Source organism: Nothoprocta perdicaria, unplaced genomic scaffold (assembly GCF_003342845.1).
Source record: "Nothoprocta perdicaria isolate Ctin4 unplaced genomic scaffold, notPer1 scaffold_66, whole genome shotgun sequence".
NCBI classification, from domain to species: domain Eukaryota; kingdom Metazoa; phylum Chordata; class Aves; order Tinamiformes; family Tinamidae; genus Nothoprocta; species Nothoprocta perdicaria.
In genome coordinates this window covers 2,431,427-2,454,217 of record NW_020455932.1, presented here as the reverse complement: position 1 = coordinate 2,454,217, position 22,791 = coordinate 2,431,427, and the positions used below count along the sequence as shown (strand labels likewise).

General features: G+C 43.8%; 1 protein-coding gene across 1 annotated transcript in view; it reads right to left on the bottom strand.

Annotated features, from left to right (window-relative positions):
- GALNT17 (polypeptide N-acetylgalactosaminyltransferase 17) overlaps positions 1 to 22,791 on the bottom strand; it is a 173,030-nt gene that overhangs the window by 123,459 nt on the left and 26,780 nt on the right. Inside the window, exon 2 of the mRNA XM_026050169.1 lies at positions 8,350 to 8,533. Within this exon, the coding sequence (XP_025905954.1) occupies positions 8,350 to 8,533 (184 nt within the window). The remainder of the gene's footprint in view (positions 1 to 8,349; positions 8,534 to 22,791) is intronic.

The following is a 22,791-nucleotide window of genomic DNA, read 5'->3' as shown; positions in this document are numbered from 1 at the left end:
CATTGCTGTGACAGGTAGTATAGAAATGATGAATGATTTTAGAGAAAGGGTATTTTGTTTTGTTTTCCCCTTTCCTTCTTCTAAATAAGAGATCCACTCTAGGGACCGGCAAGATTAAGGKTTTTTTTTCCTAAAAAAAAAACTTTTTTCTTTCCTGCTATCTACCAAAAYCGCRGCACACATTTATGTGAGCACCATCAAAACTGGAAGACGGGTAGCAAAGGGCTGTCGCGCGGCCCGGCCTGCCAAGCTCCCCTCCTCTGCCGCAGGGAAAGCAAACGGCGAGGCCGGAGCAGCACCCCAGGCCCACCGCACCCCGCAAACAGCCTCACAGCACAGGCAGACCACCGAGAGCAACATCGCGGGCATCAAAACTAAAGAACGGGGTTGAGAGGCGCATTTCTGATCATGGTAGATAGCTCAGTTAACTTTGTAAGAAATATTTCTGCCCTCTTAATGGTGGGGAACATTGGGCTGAACACTCGGCTTAAGGTTATGTAGCTACTTAGTGATAAAGTGTGAAAGAAATGACCTGCCCCATTGGTTTTATTCCAGTGCTTTTGGCAATGAGTCCACAATAAATGGTGCAAAATGTACAAGAGAACAGCACAGGCCACAACCAAAAAAATGATATAAAAATCCATGAGGTCATAAGCTTCCCTATATTTTACCAAAGCAGAGGAGGATACAGAAGAGGAGACACTGGGACACAAAGTAGTCTTGGCATGGAAGACATAGTTCATCCCACTTMATCCAAACGCACAGATGGTAACAGCACCATCCTCCCTGCAAGGCAGGTTAAGGAGGAATTCAACCCAATACAGACAGACAAGCAAGAGCCAAACGGTGAAGGGGAGAAGAAAAGTTTTGTAATGGTTGCTGAAGAGCAAGAGTTGGCACAGCAGGGAATTTTAGACATGTCCCACGAGCCGGGTATCCAGCCTCTTCTTGCTTAGACTATTAATGACTGTAGACGTTCAAATGACACCAGAGACGCGGCTATCTAGCACAGGCACTTCAGAAAGGTCTTTCACTATCACTTAAACCCAGAGAACATGATTTAAGGCTATAGATTTGCTGCTGCAGCAGCTGARAGACTAACAGGAGGGCCCAAAGGCTGACATACTTGCAGACAGTCTCTTTCTCACACCGCCACCTACAACAAGCCTCAAAGGAGATTAATATATATTGCACCTCGGGGCTGTAAATACAGACTGACTTGCTGTAGATTTATTTTTAGGAAGCAATGGCTATGATGTACTTGATATGAGTAGACCCAAAACAAAAGCATAACCAGAAACCTCAAAAATGCACATTATGAAAAAGCAGATTTCTCCCCTGCCATCGGTACAGTTTGATTTTTACCCACTTCCCACATGAGCTAACTCATAATATCTTCTCCCATTTATATGAATACATCAACACACTTCCAAGATCAGGATATCTGTGATGCTTTTCTGGCCTAGTCCATACTGTCCTTCCTCAGAGGTAGTCTACACATCATCTTCATGCAGCAGAGAACCTGGGAGGTAATTTTTCATATACCAACAGTACACTGAATGGATTGAATGATTTACACCTGGGCTGCAAAGCTTAGTGTCTGCAGTACAATAGGTTGTAAATCACGTTACAATTTCCATCTGTCTACACACATGCAGTGTGTACAGGCAGGTTCAAGTTTGCTTGAGGTTCCCTAATCCTGACAAATCTATTACTTTTCAGCTATTATTCACATACGTACTTCAGTGCCTGTGCTGCTCTCTGTCTCTAAATCTCACCAGAAAAGTAAAAACCTTGCATTTCCTTCTGAGCAGATGACAAGCAACGTCACAAACTAAAGCTATTGATTTCCAACAAGCTTCATTCATTTCTCCCCCCACAAAAATGAAGCCTCACCAGGAAGTGAATTGATCTTCATTTGGCTTTTACAAAAGATTATGAACGGGCTTAAAAGAAAGCAAGTGTTCAGGCTGCTATTCACAATGCTGCTTCCTAATCACGCTGCATTCATTGATTGCTTATTTTAGTTTGTATTTTGCTGATTCAGTTGCACATGTCTTCTTGCAAAAGGGGTTATCAATACCAAATCAATTACGTTGACTCCAYGAAGCACGTGGAAAGCAAACTACTTTCCTTCATGAAATCATTCCTGAAGGGCCTAACACTGCCCAGTACAGTTAAATGCTCGTATTTTCCAAACACAGGATTCACATCCTGTGAACGCATTGCTGATCACGAACACATGTTACAAAAAGACCCATTACTAAATTCTAAAATTTTAAAAGCCTTATTTCAGGGGGAAATGTTTCATATTACCTACCTTACTTCCAGTGATTACTTTTCAAAAGTTTTGTAGTCTACATTTTACAATTAGAATATTTAAAAGTTATATTGGAATTTCAATATATACATAAGTGCTATATACTAAATGTGCATTACTAAGCCAGTTCTGAAAAAAAAAAAAAATCTAGCGCTTTAGCAAAAAATACAGTGTGCAGATCAGGGTTTATTTGTCCCTGGTAACTGGAATAGGGTTTATTTGTCCCTGTTACTGGAATAGGTCAAGTTTAAAGGACATCCTACATGTGTGTCCTGCACTTACCGAGACCTCCCCAGGCATACCAGCCATTTCCTACATACGAACAGAACCAGTCAGATGGGAGCCTGGAACTTCCTAAAAAAGCCATGGTATGAGGACAGCAGGAAGGAGAAAGAGAGGGACGTTCCATTACAAACTCCCAAATTAACTCAGTGCATAAGTACTTCCCCAGTATCACCCCTGCATACACAAACACACACACTTTGTTGCCTTTGGAAGGAAAATTAAAAGAAACCTATCCAGAGCTTAATTTGCTTCATTTATTTTCACAAATGTGGCTTGGCCAGAAGTATTTACGATAACACAGGTATTTCTTTCATAGTTGGAGTTCGAAAGAGTACAAAAAGCAAGTTGTTAAATTACACTAATCCTCTACCAAAACATGCATTTAATGCCAGTGTTTACATTACTAAGTGTTTTATAGCACACTTTATAGATATGTCTTCCCTGAAGCCTCCCACCTCCTAAGGGTAGGAAATAACTCTGTACTCAGGAACTACTTGGGGAAAATTGACAATTTGTGGTATATGTTGCATTAAAAAAATACCTATACGTAATACATATGCATTACATATATATAAATTTATGGTCACAGAGCTTCCCAACACGAGGCAGAGCTCTGTGCGCATACACAACAGGGTCTCCTCTTCAGATCTTCACTACCTTGCTGATAAAACAGAGGCCAAGCTGAGTTTCAGCTCCACAGCTGGGTTTGCAGGACTAACATCTGGAGTTAGTAGCTTCCTCCTTGCTAAATTTCGGGTCAGATAAGGACAGATTTGGCAAAACCCCATGCATTACTTTGGAAAGCTTAAGGAACATTTGCAGCCTGGCAAAACAAAAAAGCCCAAAACTGAACAGAGAACAGACCCACGAGGCAGGACTGGGAGCGCGGACAGGAGAAGACACCCAGCAACCTATCTTGAAATAATAAAACTGACCTGCTTTTGGCAAGGCCTTTCTGAGATGTTTCTCCCTTATGCCAGAACTTCTCATTCGACACCTCCTGCTCAATTTCTTTACTTGTTTTCCCAGAAAATCTTCCAAATATTGGAAAATATTACCTTTTCCACATTAAAGCAATAAAAAGGCCCTGCCAGGGATTTTTTTCAAGCTGTGCCAGATCAGATCACAAATATCTAGCAGAAAAGAAGACGCACAACTCGCTGTGATTGTTGTTAGAGATGAAAGCGTCTTTTGATACGCTCATCCATGCTGTTCAAACAGCGTTTCACCTCTCAGACCCTGCATTGGTTTTTCCTCCTTCTTACATTGCCTTGATTCCTTGCTAGCTTTTCCCAACACTTATTTAAAGAAAATTACTGTGTGTCCTGCCTCTCTTTTCTTCGCTATTGTTTGTAGCGGCCTTTTTTTTTTTTAAAGAAAAAAAAAAAGTCAGAAAAGGTAAAATGATGTACTGTGCTTAGAACACTTTTGACCTCCTTTGTGTGCCATAAGCAACAAAGTCAGCAAAGAAAGAGTCATGAGCTTCTATTTCCCCAAAAATATCACTGCTGTAATTCCCAGAGAGTTCRTTTTTTGTCTTTTAAGCGCTATCCTTCTCCTTCGACTCATTTCATCATGGCTGGCTAAGCACCCTAGGGGAGGACATGACCAAGTAAGTGCCATAATGTCACAAATGCACAATGAAGGMAGGGCTCCAGCTACTAAAAAACTTGAGGAATCCACCAATAAGGATCTCCCTTCTCTTGCCACAATATTATTTCTGGAGCTCAGCCACATTAATCAAAAATAATGTGCCTACTGGAGGGAATAAAGGCAAAATGCTGGAAGGAGTCTGTACCCCCTTCTATCTTGCCAGAGGGAAAAAGGCTGCAAGAAGTAGCCCACAGGGCAGTCTCTTATCCAAACTAGGAGACTTGCCAAGAACACATCTCATTTCAATATCTTGGTGCCAGAGACAAAGCTGAGACCAAACTACAWGGAAAACCAGTCACCCCAGGTAAGAGACTGCCTTAAAGGTCTTCAAGGCCCATGTTCTTGGGCAGCCCTTTTGTATCCAAGGCACATCCACCTTCACAGCTTTCCAAACATGTATTTAGCATAAAAACATGATATAACAAGATCCTGCAACACCTCATTAACCAGAACAGATGTTTAGACTCAAGGGTACCTCCATAGTGAGGGGCGAGAGCCCCAGAGGAGAAACGTCTCTTGCTGCAGCTTGCTGCTCAGCTYCACCAACACATACTCATGCCCGCTGTGGTCATCCTGAGAGCCCTCAAAACAGCAGACAGGTCACTTTAGAGAAAATAAAAATTAAAAAGGAAAGAAAAACAGGGGAAGGAGGGAGCCTTGGCTCCTTTTAAGCAAGTTATCAAGGAACAACCCCTATCCAAAGCCTTCCTGCACTTCTAAAACTCTTTCTATCCCATATCAACCAAGAGCCATCCAGGCCCACCCCACACAACAATCTTTCATTTTCCAGCTCCAGTAGGAGAGGGTTCCTATTAAACCACACATCACAAAGTAAGATTAGAGGTACATAAAATTGACTATTTAAGTAGAAAATGTTATCAGCCCCCTAGGATCCATTTAATCTGCATGGAAGTGTGTTCCAATTTCAATAAAAGGAATAATATGCCTTCTTTTTCCTCTCTCCCCAATTCAGTCATCTTCCTTCACAAGCAAACAGAAGATGCTGTGTGAGCTGATTAACAATAAAACTCRCAATTGATCAGTATTCTCCTTCACCTTCATTTTTCTTTCAGGAAAGCACATAAGAAGAGAGTATCTCCAGCCTATTCTTTAGGGATCTGTGTAGAAGTTCTGCACACCATGGGCAGCACTTTGAGTACATCTAGTCTGAAAGTATCTATCATTTTGAAACTGCCTCTGCTTTTAAGAGAAGGAAAAACAAAGTTTCTAAAATGAACTGCTTTATACCAAAAATGACAGCAACTCAAACCACTAAAGAGACATACTACGGTTCCCCCAAATCAAGACAAGCAAGGTACGTTGCCCTTGGGAAAGGTCTTACTTTCTCTTAAAAGTCTCCCCATTTCCAACACTCTTTGGAAGGTTTTCTTCAGCAAATCTTGCCTCTCTCCTTTCTGTMCTCTCTGGACAGGGTCTCAGAAACCCATCAGCTGGGGCTTATGATGCCTCCTCATGGCCAACACCTGCTTTCAGCATCTCTCTGAGCTGGCACACGTGCACCTCCGCATCCTCACAACTGCCAACTTCAAGGAGCAGGGAGCCCAAATACAGAAGAATCACAAGATGTGCCCAACTCGCACTAAATTTGCCCCTAAACCTCTGGTGTCTCSTTCACTTTGGCCACAGCCACAAAGAGGAGACAGGGAACTAAGAGGTCCCACCTGGCATAGATCAGCCTTCAGGGGATCAGGTTTATACTTCTCTTTACACAGAGCAAGTTAAAAGGGAAGGAAAGGAAAGCAGCACCTCAAAAGCAACCRAGTAGCAGGGGCAGCAGCTGCCTAGGAACAGGCAGCATTGAACAGCCTTTCCTTGAACCAAATAAGCATCACTGCTATATTTAAAATGAATACATGCTTTGTAATACTGATCAACTAGAGAGTTTTCAACAGTTTTTCCCCGCTAATGCTGCAATTTCAAAGCCATTTTGGCTAATTTCCTTTTCCTTGAATCTATTTTAATCAGAGACCAGGATACTTGACTTAAATGGTTTGTATTAAACCCTTCATAAAATCAGCCATAAAATTGCATGTGCAAAATAGAGAATGAAACTTCAAGTCAGGTATAGAAAAAGCTGAAATCTTCCAAATTCTCTAGCAAAACAAAATCAAGCCTATATTATAACCAGACAAACTGCCTTCTTACAATACCAAGACAATTGATTCCTAAAATGAGCAGCAGACAAGACACACTGCTGAAGTTTTTACATGCAACTGCAGTACCCTAAACTTTCTACTCCAAAATGTTAGCCAAGCTCTAAAATTACATATATTTAATAAATTGCTGTCCTCCCTGTCCTCTCTTCCATCCTCCCATGAAATTACTTATATTTGCTCTAAAGAATAATACAATGCAATACTAAAAATGCCAACATTAATCCTCAGCACCCCCGCCCCAAGATCAGAAAAAAAAAATTAATTCTGAAATTAATTCTCACAAAGTAATGCTAGCTCTGCTAGAAGTCAGAGTTCTAGATAAAAAAAAAATGAAAGTAAGAAGCTCGATGCAGGTAACTGTTACAGAAGGTCTCACTTCAAGGATTTTTCATTGTAGGGGGATTTGCATATCATACAGCCAAAGGTACAATTTGTACTTGCAGTTCATTTTGCGCGGACAAACCAAACCAGCAAAACTGGAGGATGGGCTTCTAGTTCCTTTGAAAACTCATGCAAATATTTCTCTTGTCAGTGGCTGGAATACTTGGAAAATACGAGCAGCTGTTTTGAATTCACGCAGCATGCAGGGAAGGGACGGAAGAAGCTCTCCATGCTCTCATTTCCTTAACACTTTGCCCGTACGCTGGAGCCACGTAGCTGTGTCCCCTCGCTCCCCTGTTTTCAGTGGTCTGCAGATCCCCAGCTTCGTAACTGGCCTACAGTCACAAGCACTGGACATGTATCTGTCACAACCTAAATGTCTCACAGCTCATTTTATCAGAGCCTTCACTCCAGCACTGGACAAATTGACACTTTCCTGTTTCAAGGAACACTCCACTGGCCATATCTAAAATTAAGTTTCGTAAAGATAAACTTACAGTASATCACTTCCCACACTCTTAGCAAAATCATCTCTGTCTATTCTTCTCCAGTGCTTAGCTTCTCAAGATAAGTATCAGTCTTAAAAAAGGCCATCCTGGAAAAAACAGGAGAGAAAGGGGATTGCCCTCAGATCTACCAGGATGCCTTCAAGGGCTTTTGCACTCAGATGWGTGTCACTCACTTTTGCACTCCCGAGGAGTGTCACTCCAACCGATGGCAGAGTCAGGGCACTTTAGAATGAACCTGTAGTGCTTGATCATCCTGACCACAAGACATGTTGTTTCTGATGGATATGGAGACCTCTCAGGAGCGTTGCTACAGAAGGGGTTGGTGGCCCTGCGGCAGCAGGTACCTTACCCACCAGGAACACAGCTCTTGGGCACCCTAGACATCATGTTCATTTACACAGCAAGATCACGTATCAAATTCACAGCACAGACACACTAACCCAGCCTTGTTTTTCTCCATCTTCAGCTCAGTAGTCTGAGTGGTCCTGCCCCCTCCCAAGTATCAATCCCTAYGCACTCATTAATTCCAACACAAGAYCACAAAATGATCCTACAAGGAGGACTCTGCTTGCAGGAGTGTGAGGGGCATCAGGAGAGGCTAGAGATCCCTGAAATCTTGCAGGGACACAAAGGAGCTGAGAAGAGGAGAAAGTTTCTTACTACAGAGTAGGAAACATCAAATCCAGCAGCTCAGCAAACACCACTTTGCTGACTAGAACAGATGTGAGCTTCTGATCACATTACCACCACCAGAAATAGCATATTGCATTAGAAGAAAGAAAAAAAAAAAAAAAAAAAAAAAGAGGCAAAGGAGTTGGAGAAAAGCAGGCATTTTTCCCCAATAAATTGCCTTTTTGAATCTCAGTCTCAATTGAACTACAGCGGTTGCTCATTACTGAACATTGCCATGTAGACAAACAGGGAAGAGCAAACAGTATCAAAGAATACAAAAGTACTTCTCGCTGTCAGATGACAACCGAGGTGTTGAACGTGTGACCTTCTTGGTAGAGCCAGCAGTACTTACTTGGTTGGACGATAATCTGGGATGGAACGATCCAGTGATATTTTCTCACTGAGGTAGGAATTGTAGCCATATTTCTCATGCGGTCCCTTAGCTCTTTCTTCCTCATCAGGGGACAGGGTGGCTGGAAGGCCTCCTTTGCCACGTCCACCATAGCCCTCAATGAGACCAAGCGACTTAGACAAACCTGAAGAGAAAGAAAGCCATCATCACGGTTAGACTTCACCACTTTCATTTCAAAGCTATCAAAGAAATAATGCAGGAAGGAAAACATTTCAAATTTTGAATTCTTCATGGCTCAGTTATTATATCCCCATTGAGCTCTGCCACCAGCATTTAACTACTAACCCATCCCTGGGATCCGTGCATTTATTTAGTTGTTAGGAAGGATATTTAGGTCTCCTTCTCATTCTTAGAGAGGTAATTACATACAAGGTTAGATGTCCCCAGGAGAAGGACTGGCTGAACACAGAATAAAATATGGTTGTTTAACTGCTAAGTGAATGAAATTTTTGCTCAGTATAAACAGTGAACAGCATACAAATGTTATGGATTGAAAAACAATTTCCCCTCAAAGCTTTCTTATCTTTTGAAGTACAGCATTCCTAGACCTTTATCAATTTGAATTATTTATTTATATCTGCATAGCAAAAGGAAATAAGCAAAGTTCAAAATGAACTGCACAAAAGGAGCTATGTTGATGATTTGGTGTTGGCTGGGGGAAGCAAMGTTCATGCTCATTTGGTATTTATTGCACAGAATATCCGTAATTTTAATATTTTTCATTAGAGAGAAAACAGAAAACTGTTTTCTGACAGTTTTCTTCCGTCAGAAAACAAGTAATGTGACGATTTTGGTGATTTTTTAAAACCAAGACACCAGCATTCTTTGCTTGATGTCATTCTGAGCGCAGATCTGACTCTTTAATCTTAGACCTCATGCTGACTCACACCAGCATTATTGTGTATGAAGCGACAACCGCCTTGAGGTCACACACACGGCTCACTGATCCAAGAGCTCAATCCTGCTCCCAAATTTCCTTGGGTGTCTGTTGCTCAGGAAAAACTCCTCCATCTGCCCACTTCCARTACTTAGATTTTAATACTTTTATTTCTTAAAACATAGTATTGTCAGGTAGTATGAAAACCCTCTATGAATGCAAATCAGTGTGATACACTTCAACAGAAATTACTATTATCGTTACCTCCAGCAAGGGATCTCTAAAGTGAGAGAGAGCTGCTGAGAGTTGATGGAGTCCCTCAGACTGCTCTGAGATTGATTAGATTTAATCTAATGGATTAAGAAGGACAAGAACTAATAGACCACACAGTGACAACGGAATGAATTAGGTATCTAGGTYGCCTTTTTCCATCTGCAGGTTCAGCAATAGCTAGAGGAAGACATCAAGAAGGCATGAAAGGAAATCAGGAATTTCCTGATCTGGGAAATGCCAATGGATCGTTCTGCTAATTCCTAATCCTAAATGACTTAGAGGATAAGGTTCAACTTGCTTATGAAGATGCAGCTTTCAAAAGAACTAAAGTAATATTTTTTAAAATACACTTGCAAAAAGACAGCTCATAGGAAACAGCTATTTTTGGATTCAAACTACATCTTTTCTCTTCAGGAGCAGCACATCTACAAAATGCACAAAATTCCTCAGGGTGGTCCTAGATCACGTTCAGGTTCTCATAAACTGAGAAACTCGGTTTATGATTTTAATTCATTCTTCTTCACCCTCCCCATGAAAAGCCATTTGTAATGGCAGTAAAATTGTCTTGCTRTCTAGCAGTGCTATTTCTTGATCCGAAAGACTGTAGCACAGACTTATGGTATGCTCCCAGGACACAGAACTGTGAACTTCCAAAGCTGGGTTAGCACTGGAGGAGGCTCCATGAGGGAACTTAGAGCTCCCAGGTTCTTGGTGCTCAAACACCTAACTCAGTCAGATGTTTAAGCTGTTAACATCAAAGCCCCTCTCATTCTGGTTAATATGGGTCTCCAAACAGAACTGGGTTATTAGCAACTCATTCTCAGCTTTTAACCRAGTCACCCAAGTTAGTACTTCTCCCAGTACTTCTCCACTTTAAGTCAACAGGGAAAGACTCATCCATCCAAGGCAAATTCATCCACCACAAGACCGGATTCAGAGGTCCTTATCTCTCCCATGACTRAGATAACTGGGCTTCCACATATAGTATTTCTGCAAGTATCTGAAATTAGATGGGTAGAATCTGGCACGCAGCATTTAAAATACCAACACAGAACTTGCAGCACAGCAAGCCCTGGTAGATCTGATCCAGCACCAGGGTAGGAGGACACCCTTGCTAAGGGATGCAGCTGGTTGCGCTTGGGTCGCAGGGCAGGTGCCCTCTTCAGCCCTCGCCCTGCACTGACAGACTGAGGAGGTCTCCAATGCAGAACAACTTCCTCGCCCACTTGGGCTTTCTTCTAGAAGAAACAGGGTATACTGAAGATGGTACACACTCATTTTTTCCACCCATGCTGCTGAGATACCATCACAGCAAATGCACAGACCCTGGCGAAAGGTCCCAGCTATCCCCATAGAGAAGGCTCTGCTGTAACTTCTAGCTCTTTGCCAAATGAAGCTTCACTGCCAACTGCAGAGGCACCAGTGAAATGCTAAGACATTATTTTATATTCAGTAGCTTCAACAAGCTTATAATGCCATAAACTGCTTTATCACCATAAGCATGACAACACACAGACATCAACGTTACATTTATCTCTGCTCACTAAACACACTGGCTGACGTTTTCCTGCCCATGAATTTCGCCCTGTTACATTCTCCTGTGTTAGCCCTCCTCCGACAAATCCTGCCTCAGGAAGTACAAATAAATCCATGTCAACTCATTTAAACAAAAGAATCAATAAAKTCGACTGATTCACACACATGGGGCAGGGAGCTTTCCGTGTCACCACCATCTCATTCAATGCAACCCTACTCACAAAGGCAAAACCAGGCACAGGGATGAMGACTCCCTGGTGGGATGTGACACCGAGGACCTCTGCAGTTACCTCCATGCTAGTCAAACCCTTCCTCCTCCAGTTTTAGCTGTCAGAAAAGTTCAGCAGTGCAGCTGCAGTGTCCGCCTGGTTTGCATTAAAACACATCCACGTGCAGAGGACTGCAAACACTTTCCATATCCTCTGAGGAGCAAGGCTGGATGATAATCCAGGATGGAGAAACTCAGGGAAGTGCAGACCAGGCACTTAAAACCACATACTTTGATACGTGGTTTTAAAAACCAGATACCACAGTTTCTAGAGCAATACCCTTGCCCTTCTCCTATGCTGCTCGCCCTTCACAGCCTACACAGAAACTCCCTGTGGGTCTGAGAGACCAAGTAATCTCTCACTTGGTGTTCGCACTGAACTACGTGGGGAAAAATCACGTCTCATGCCAGATCCTCCTTGGCTGCAACCACCAAGGGCTGCCTCCCAGCACACCCTTTTGCTGTGTTCTTTCCAGCCCTCATTACAGATGAGCTTTTCTTGCACTGTCCTGCTGCTGTGGACCCACTCCTCTCCCCAGCCCCTTATTAGCCTGCACGTGTAGGGCATCTTTGCACGTTTCAAACCTCCAGCCTTTGTCATACCCACTCGAAACAGGCCCAGAGAGCCAAAAATTACACACGCACTGAGCAAGACTGTCTTGGCAATCTGCTCATTTCCTTAAAGGACCAGGCTGGGAAGCAAAGCCAGCCTGAGCCATTCCCAAGTTACAGACCAAACGTGTTATCATTCTGGGCAGGCACCAAAGCAGAAGTACTGAACCGCTGCCAAAACGTCTCTCCTTATGTTGGTTCCTGCCTATCTGTAATGATAAACAGCACTAATCCCACATGAAAAAAAAATAAAAATAAAAATAAAAAAGAAAGTCTTTGGAGACTCCCTAGTGAATTTTGCAAACTCGGGAGGTGGGAACGGGCTGCATTCTCATTAGATGCCCAGCACAGATCAGAGCTCTGAACGGTTTTGAGCTGCACTCCTCTCCTAGCCACATTCACCTGATAAAGACGTTCAGAATAGGATTTATTTCTCAAAAAAAATGCCTCAAAAATCTTAACTTTGGGACAAAAGGAGCAGGCTGCTCTCATACCGCAGGAACAACATAAGAAAAGACACTGCTTAGAGCTGCTAATACCCGAACCGCTCCTGCTGAAAGAGCCAGACATCACATTCTCAGGGGGCTGCCAAAGCGTTGGTTTTCTTCAAGATGATATAAAAATTTAATCTTTACAGCAAAATTATTCCTACACTGCTTGCTGTTATAGTAAATATATTATTCTCCCCTTAAACTGGCAGCATATTTCATAAGGAGACAGGAGCTTGCTGGGACAGAAAAATCCTTTGCTAAAATACAATATAAGGCGACACAGAAGCTTCATTTATAAACCACCCGGCCAGCCYGACTCCCCAGGCTGCTCGCATGCTGGAAAAGCATTTTGCTGCATGTCAGTCCAGATGAAAGAAAACGTTAACCCTACCTATATAAACTTTAACCGGGRAAATTTCTTTCGTTAGGGAGGAGAGGGAATTGGGCAACATATGAGCAATTGGAAGGCACTCTGGAGAAACGCAGGTCCTGGGCCTTCGTGAGGGATGTGGAAGGGGGGGAAAGAATGCGGAATAGGATGTGGGAAGTGTCTGGAAAGGCTGCTTTTGCRCTTGCAACTTGAGCAAACCAACACAACCAGTGGCTATGGGACTTCTAGGGTGCACACAGAGAGGTTTAAAGGCATGTTCCCGTGCCCTCGCAAAGGAATGAGGAAGACAAAAATAAATAGCGAGAAAAGACGCAAGCCTACAAAACCAAAAATCAAGGCAGCATAAGGGGAAAATCAAAAGGTGTCTTTGGACAAGTACAGCTCTTACTAAGCTCCTTGAATCCTGCAGCCCAAACAGCTCTCCCGGGGCAGCTTGAGCCAGGCCTTACTTCAGCCAGAGGTTTGAAGGTTGCCACCTAATTCCTGACTAAGAGAAAAAAGCAGGAAATATAATTAGCTTAATATCTGCCGTTTGTTGCATTGCCTCTCCCTCAGTGCAGAAAGGCAACGGCAGAGAGACTCTCCCAGGGTATTTTACGAGATACTCGAGAGAGCGAATGCAATAGGTCATGCTAGAAATTACAGACAACTACTCAAGTTCTTCACATCGTCCTGCTGAACGCAGCAAAAGCAGCCTATTAAAAGGAGGGCTCATTAAAGAGAAGTTTAATTGCCAGACTAACAGACAACCATTTTCCTTGGCAGCTTTGCTTAGACTTGGATTGCAGAAAGAAATCTCGGGGAGAGCAAGTGGCAGCTCACGTTAGCAGTATGGGGGCGACTGGACAAGCTGCTTCTGCTGCTGCAGACCAGCGTAAGGCCAGCGTGGGGAGAGCGGGATTACCAAAACCAGGTCCARTGGAAGCCTCAGGATGACATCTCAGCCTACTGCCACCCCAAGCCAGGTCCACCTACACCTAGTTCAGCCCCAACAGATATTTCTTCAAGGCTCTCAAAACMCCTTCTCTCCAAAAAAACTCCATCTCCCTCACAACTTTTTGCTAAATTAAGGTATCCCTATCTCCATTCAGAGTAATGCTAGTTCCAATGCTCAAGGGCGATGGCAGTTGTCCAGGGAGCACAAAATAAACCCGCCTGCACCCACTTCGCTCTGCACTCGCTGCCTCCCTGCAGCCTCAGGACAGTCCCACAAGGCAAGCCAAAACGTTGCAGCCAAGAGATTAGAAGATAAGAGATCACCTTCCAGGGCAAAAAAAAAAAAATACAATTTGGAAAAGAAAAAAACAGAGCTAAAAATAGTATTGACTAGAGCCTAGTGGGGAGGCGGCGGGGAGAGAAAAACCAGTGTTCACCTGAAGCCAACATGACTTCATGCAGCCCCCAGGTAGCTGCGTGTTTCCCACGCTGACCACTCGGCCAAAGGCAGCGCAGCACTGGATGCTGCTGCAGGCTTTGCACAAATCCCCTTGCTCAAGGATCAGAGCTATCGGCTTCCCTCTGGGCAATGCTTTTCCAGGTGGGTCGCATTTAGCATATCCAAAAATTTCCTCCAGAGCGACCACAGGACCTGGCAGAGCTGCTTGGTGCCCTCTGCCACTCACTCATTTGTTCATTTATTGCAGAGATAAACATAACACAACGAGGGGCAAGCGCCTGTTTCAATACAGTTTCAAACCTCTGGCTTTGAGCTGAACGACAAACTCAGATGCCAAAAAAGGGCAGAAAAATTCTGTCAGACGTCAGCTTTGAAAGCAGGGACGTTAGTCAGACACAAGCTAAAAACATACCATGCTTTACCTGCAACTCATCATAGGCCATGCCTAAGAAAACTCACGCAGATGTAAAATTATTTGGACAATTCTGAGAAAATTAGCCTAACAGACCTTTCTATATTCACATAAATAACCATTAACAAGTAGATGTGCAAGAATCTTGGCGAACTTCCCAGCAGTACAGGCAGGAAAGCAGCTGCACAAACCACCCAGGGTGGGCACTGATTTGTCATTAATACAGGTATTTAGGAACAGGTTGGATGGGCACCTAACAGGAAAACTTGAAGAGCTGAGCCCACACAAGGAAGGAAGTGGGGACACAACTTCTCAAGGTCCCTTCCCACCTCATGGTCTCAAAAAAAAAAAAAAAAAAAAAAAGGGAGTACAGTTGAACTGAGCAGTGTGTGAAGGCTATTTTGATAAAAGCTTATGCTATCTACTTTTTTTTTTTTACACATATATGTTTGCATATGTTTATATGTACATATATACACACATTCCCAACTGAGGATTTCCTAGCTGTATGGAAACAAATATGGAGCAATTGCAACTTTTCTGTTCTTTCACAACCAGGGAGAGATCCAGCACATGTTGCAACTGGGAGAATTTCCAAGCCTTGTTTATGCCATCAGGCTATGACAGTCTGGTTGCAAACGATAATTTCCTGATCAAGATTTGCCTCGGGCAAAAAAAGGACAGAAAACCTTCAAGCAGCAGAGGCAGCTCATTGCACAGGAGTGATTTAGGCAATTCTGAGCTTGGGACTAGCAGAGGAGCTTGAACACAGACCTACAGCCCCTGAAAGCTTGAACATTTTAGTGCCTAGGATTTTGCTTCACAGGAAGGCTGGATTTAGCAACAGATTCAGTTCCAGGTTGGAACATCCCATGCCGGTCCTCAAAGCATCCCTGGCCTCCAAAGCATCTCCCTGTCCACTGCAGGAAAAGGGGCTATGCCCAGTGCATGCTTCCTAGTGCTCGTGGCAATGAAATATGCTGTAATAAGCACATCAGCACACCAGAAGGTACCAGATATATATTTTGCATGAAAGGATACGCCTTTTTGCGGCCAATACCCTGATGTATTTGAGGCAGTGGCCAAGTAATGGAGCAGCCCACGCGGTGCTATCAGATGACTGTTGACCCCAGAAAATGCATTGGGATCCACTAAGGGCGACGGCTAAAGTGCATTTGCAGGACAAAGAAAAGAGCATATTGCGGCCACCTCGCCCACGCAGCACGGCACAAAGTCTAATTTGTAACAGCAGCCAAGACGTTGGGGCCGTCATACCCTGGAAATGTCCATACCCGGGAAATATCTTTGTTATTTACTTCAGAGGGCTAGGAAACAAAGCAAAAAAAGAGCAGCTCACCATGTAAAACAGAAAGGAAAACCAGAGTCTGCAGCACCACAGGGATCACATGGAGAGACGAGGACTCCAGGCAYGCTGCGGCCCTGCTCAAGATGGCGGAGAGCTCACTTTATTAAACCCTGCCTCAGGCTGGCTTTCAAGGATTCAATCTTAGTAGGACACTAGCTCAAGTATTTCCATCCATGTCTCAAAATGGTCCAGGGKGATTCTTTCATGGTTATTTGAAGTTGCCATAAACCCTTATGAAGCAAAGAAGTATCCTGCCTGGACAGCAATAAGAAGTCAAAGGACACACTTTGGCAGCCATGGGGCAGGTCTGTAGGAGAGGCACCCAGCACGGCCACACATGAGTAGCGAGACCAAGCTAAAGGGAGGAGGTGCTACAGGGCAGTTCAGGGGCTTAAAAACAATTTCATGGTGGGGCATTCCAGCACCAGTACCAATAATACAGTGACGGTCCATCAAATAAACCTCAAACATCAACTCTCAGGAAAAGGCCACAAGATCAAGGCTGGTGTTCTTAGGTTRTTTGTACCCAAGTCCAAGTCATGCCTCCGAACCCATTGCATTAACGTGCCTATTTTACTAGGTGGCCCCCAATTGCATTCCTGATTGCTGCCTGCTCAGGGCAGGGATGGAATCTAGGGAGCGCTGACTGCTCCCACTGCTTGCATGATTTTTTCATTGGAAAAATTCCAATTTGTCAAAATCTTTTAAAGAAATACACTGATTTTAATGACATAAAACAAACAAACAAAATGACTTTAGRTTTCCACCTAACTAATAGCTACCTACAGAGACTCCAGGACAGATGCGGGACTCSAGGCACATGACTGCTGCTACAGAGGCTCTCCAAGAGGCAAATGCTCAGGGTATCACAGCRGTTTTTCACGCTTATGGCAGTAGAAGGCTTAAAGTGCAACACAGAAGGCTTTGTCCAGCAAAACATCTGCAATGAGTTAACACTCCAGTCTCAAAAGCCTGATGKAGCAGCATAGGGGGATCGTACATTAGTGACCTACCAATGTAACAGAACATGAACCATGATTGGGCTTTACATCAAAAACCTGATGCTATCCCCRCAACTTCAAAGATCATTTAGATGTATTACTGTTCAAAGGGAAAATGAGGTTCTGGCCCACACACCTAATGGTCTATCGATTTAGTGAAGCCCCAAGTGCTAGTTCTGCACTTGATGGAGGTTGCTGAAGCACCCAAGTGAGCTGCTTACATGCTGCATCCGTGCCTAATGGGGGGCTGGGGCCATGTGCCCCCTCGGGTGACAAGTTAAGCAACTCACTGTAACTTTAGTCTAACAAATTAGATCACAATTCAAGCAAGCACAAAGCACCCTGCTTGCCCATCCGAGCTGCTTGGAAATTGCTGTGGTGGGACACACGTCTACCRGCTGGACTAAGCACTGTGCACTAAAGATGGCTGGGGCAACACACTGAGCTCTCCTCATTTATTTTGAGACTTGCTCCAAGCATCAGACAGAACAAAGGAAAATCTGAATACATTGCAGCATAAAAAGGCTTTTTCTTCTTCTTCTTCTTCTTCTTCTTCTTCTTCTTTTTTTTCCCCCTGAGGTCCATATTATACCACCTAGGGCTACCCTACACCTGCCCGGTACTTACTCTCTAAAGAGCAAGGTATTGCCAAAGATAGCATCTCACCCATGGTGGGCTCTCCCTCCCACAAGACACAGAAACATCTAAAAGCCAATGTATAATTATTATGCAAATATCTGTGTAGAAAGTAGAAGTCCAGGTTAATGTATGTATCTTCAGCCACTGCAGACATGCTTCTTCCTCCTAATTACCTTTTACTGGGCTGCAAACCTAACTCCTACTTTTTAAGGTCAAGAAAGCCTATTTTACAGGGTTTTGCTTAGTGCATTTAATTCTTTTCACAGTACCTGCTCTAGCTGTGCTCAGATGCTATTTTCGCTTGGTGACCAAAACCATTTATCGTTGGTTTAGTGGTGTGCGTTCAGCGCTCTCAGACACACAGGACACCCCAGAGAGCGCTTTTGCTCTTCAAATTTCTTCCCATCTGTTTGTGCTTTGCAAATAGGTCAGAGAGGTGACACGCTTTGCCTTGCAACATCTAAGGACAGAAACAGAGGCGCTAATTTGGCCATCAGAGAAGAATATTCCACACCACACTGCCTCCGCTCCTGTACGCAGCCATGCCATACAAAATGCCCATTATTAACAGACCCAAGGTGTTTTACGTGTTATTGCAATGCCCAGGAACACAAGCGTAACAACAGATACCTCTTAGATGCAGAATTGAAATTGCACTATTATTTCTTCATGTCTACATTGCTAATGGGAAAGGCAGACCTCAAATCCTTTCGCTATCAAACCCAAACACAAGTTATCRAAGTCTGGGAGCCTTCTCCAGTGTTTTTAGGAGAAGCTTAGGCTTAACTGCTTTGCCAGGCAGGGATCTCAAAGACTAACTGGAGCGGGCGCTCTGCTGCTGCCGACGCAGAGGTGGTTATGTGGTATAGCACGGTGAGCAATTCCCAACAGGCCTCCAAGCCAGGACAATTTAACTTGGTGTTCCTATAGAGAGTGCCCAATGATAGGCACTTCATTATACTTAGCTTTAAAAACATAATTAATGCTCAAAACATTCCAGAGAGGGAGCGCTAAGTATATTACTTGTATTGTAAGCTACCTGGAGTACMCAAGGACTGCCCTAGCTCTTCTCCTAAGTACAGCAGGGCAATGCACTTGAACAAAATGATACAAAACAGCCCCAAAGATGGGGCGAGGACCGAGATGTGTCATAGAATCATAGGTTGGAAGGGACCTCTAGAGATCATCTAGTCCAAACCCCCTGCACACGCAGGGTCACATACAACACGTGGCACAGGGCTGCATCCAAACGGGTTTTAAAGATCTCCAGAGRARRAGACTCCACAATCTCTCTTGGCAGCCTGTTCCAGGGCTCTCTCACCGTCACTGTCAAGAATTTTCCTTAAGTTCCTGCAGAACTTTTGGTGCTTCAGTTTGTGGCCCTTTCCTCTAGTTCTAAACTAGTTTAGAAGTTAGTTCCTCTARTGTCGCGCGWCCTTTGGCCCAAGCAGTGACAAGAYGCTGCTCAGCTGAGCTGGGGACGCGATAGCTCTACCAGGATGGGGCTCCACGCACCCTCCCATTTCACAGAGAGACCAAAGAGGTCCCTGCAGAGGAACTTCAGTATCTGCAGTTGCTCTCTGGGCCTCCTTCCACARATTCAAACCTGCATCTCAGCTACCAAATCTCAGCCGCTAACAGCTCCGTGCTAGTCTGGCCAAATGGGACCCCTCGGCCTTATTTCAGTGAGYCTTTATCAAAAAGTTATTGATTTGCTGAGCACGGCTGCCATTTCAGGCCAAACACTTAAGTGATTTAATGCCTAGGAAATGTTTTCTCTACAACACATCACCCCCATTACCTGGTTGTACCTGGCCTGACTTCTTGGAGCTACAAACCCAACTCCAGTTTCAGGCAGGTAAGCGACAAGCAAGAGCAGCATTTTCTCTCTGAATACTGTTGCTTAACGATGAGCAGTGGGGAGAGAGCGGAAAAAAAAAAATCCAGAAATAGATAAGAGATGTTCCCACCTGCCTAGGACTTAGGATCCAATAAAGGTACATATGAAGCAGGCAAGAAAGGAAGATACGAGTTACTAAGGGGAAAAAAATAGGGGGGAAAAAAAACACACATTATTAAAAGGTCAGATTCCTGGGAGGATTCATTTAGAAGGACAATGTCACATCCTTCAGGGCAAATAATTTATCATACTTTCAGTATACGCATTCTTGTTAGGAATGTGATGCCCATTTCAACTAGATGAGCTAAGGAAAAAAAAAAGACAAAAAAAAAAAATCAGTCCTTTCAGGGCCAAGCCACTTGGAAGCAAGAAATGSAGCCTGTTCAACTGACACAAACTCCACATCATTATCCTTCACTAAGCCAACATGGGCAAATTCCCTGCAAATCCAAAAGTTATTGGGCACAGCACAAAACCAACACCAGTTCTGCAGCACAGGAAATTAGTGGAGGCTGRGTGGTACTTTGAGGAAATAAGAGCTAAATGGACAGTGCCAGCTAAATTTTTTGGTCGCTATGCTAAAATCAAGAGCAGAGAAAAAGTCCTTCGAACAAAGGAATATGCCTGAAAAGACCCTCTTCCCTCTGCTTTTTTAAATGAGCACCTCTGGCTTTTCAAGGCTGSAGAAAACAGCTAATTGTCTTTTGGGAGAGAAAATCCCATCTCCTGACTAATCCTGGGCTGCACAAGAGGAGGCCGTGGCCACGATCTGCGCTGCCCCCCAGGAGATTCCTATCAGCTCCCTGAAGCAACACATACCTATTCCGTAGCATCTCTGTCATACGTAACGTCCTGAATTGGGTTGAAACTGCAATTTTCCCTTTTGTTCAATAAAGCCATGAAATTAACGCTCCCAAATCCAAAACGTTTCCGAGGATCTCCTCCTCCTCCTGCTTAGAGAGGGTWCAGCGGGCAAGAAAAATTCTCTCTTGGAAAGACCTTATAGAAAATGGCTTTCACACCCCGTGTGGCACGTGTCCCGTGTCACTCCYACCAGGAGTGCCTGATGGCCTTGCAAAAAAAAGCAGATCGCATAGGAAGGCCCATCCACAAAGAGATGGGATAAATGCTTCCATATGAACCGGGAAATAAGTGCTGGGGCACTCGTATTCTGTGCACAGTTCCCCATATGTTGCATCATGCCTGTAAATTGTCTGAAGAAAGTAACTTGCTGTTTATAGGGGGAAAAAAGAAAAATAAAATAAAGCCCTGCTGTGCTTGCTTCTGGCATTTATTAGAACTGCCTTTGTGAATTTTGTATTAGTCTATACATCTGTTAAACAACAGTAAACAGCTGGAAATCATTACATATATATATGAGGGCTAGGCCTGTGATATACTAGACTTAAAAACAAAGTATTAAGTCTTAACTCTATCTATTAGCAACAGATGAAACGATAAGGTTTTTGCTGAGTTTTTACCTAATCCCAATTAATGGCCAAGAAAAAATATTCAGTCACAGTTTGGTTTCATATTCAAATACAGACTCTGTTTCCTTGTCTAAAATACGTGCATTACATTTATCGGTCACATGCGCTCAGGAAGCTCTAAGGGAATAAATATAAATTAACTAAAGGCAGTCTGGGCCAAGTCTGGAGAATGTCATCTTTGGAAGCCAAAGCTCTAGGGAGCTGTAAATATCCCAAAGCAGTCATTACACTGAAAATGTTCAGGTAGTCTCACTCTTATGGCACTAGTATCATGTCAGTCCAGCAAATCAGTGGAACAGATACCTGGCTAATCATGTCCATCAGTTGCACCCTAAAAAATGAGATCCAAGATACACATTTTTAATTTCCTAACTGCTTTAGAGAGTTAGAGTGACTGGAAGTCCCCAAGGAAGCGGCTGAATACTGAAAAATGCAGCCAGATGGAGAGGCAAAGAGCACAAAGGAGCACAAAGTGACCAAAAATGTAACAGATAAAAAGATAATAGGCGAAACACAGATTTCGTGTAACTTTCCTTCTGAGCATCAGACCAAGGTTTGGCTACAAAACAGTTCACAGTTTGCAACGCGAGAGGAACCTTTGCTCTCGAGTCCAGAAGAATGGGACAAGACCAATCCTTTGCTGATGCTGTCTCTTGCACCCCGAGTGGTAACGCTGCAGAGAACTCGCATTCTGTCCATACTAAATATTGTGAGAATAAATAACTCTTTGCATTTAATTTTGTATTCTGCACCTTTCGCCAGAAGTGCACGGGACAAAGGCACCGAGGCTGGAGCAAAGCCTGGCCTAGCATGTGCTCTTCATGTGCCCACCAACACTTCCTGTGCTTCAGTATGAGAACCTCAACAAGAAATTCAGCTGCAGTTCTATGGATGTGCACTTTGTGGGGCACCAATACTTCAGATCTCACAAAGCAAATAAAACTACAACCTACGAAACATCAAAGACCAAACTGCCTTTACTTTAATCCATATAAAAAAGGGATCACCACTGGGACCTCAGTGCAGTCAACCTACAAACAGTGTAGGGTCCTAGGTACCAGTGAGCCCTTCTACTTATTCTCGTGACACCCCCACAAGGACAGAGATGAGCAAGCATCAACACCACCCTACATCCTAAACACCATGCATGTAAGACACCCTGCCTTAATTAAAAAAAATAATAATAATAAAAAAGAAAAAGATAACCCCAATGCACAAAGTCCGTTGCAACCTCCACTAGGGAGAAAATTAATATTGACAGCAACGTGCACCAAAATCCACAAAGCTTCACGGCACACCTTGAGTTTTCCACTAAATATTGGGGTTTGGGGGAACAAGTGCAATTACTCTCAATTATAAGAGGCGCRAGTGAAGAGGCAGGCAGTGCTTTTCTCAGATCAATGTGCTTCCACTTACGTGGGGGAATAGGCACTAGTGATTAGTGATTTAAAACTCGACATCTGGACTAAACGGCTTTGGGTCTTAAAACACTGCCATTGGCTAATGAGCACATCTTAAACACCGGAGCAGTTTTGCTTGGGAGAGAAAGGAAGCCTGGAAGAGGGGGAGACCACAACCTGCCCCGCCACGAGCCAGCCCGTGGCATTGCAGGAAGCTGCAGGTGCTCGGAGCCCTTGCAGCTCAGGCCACGCGTCCAGCYGCTGGCACAGGGACACCTGCACCGTTGTGACAGACCTCATCTGCAAACAGCTCCTTCGCTTAATGCATCC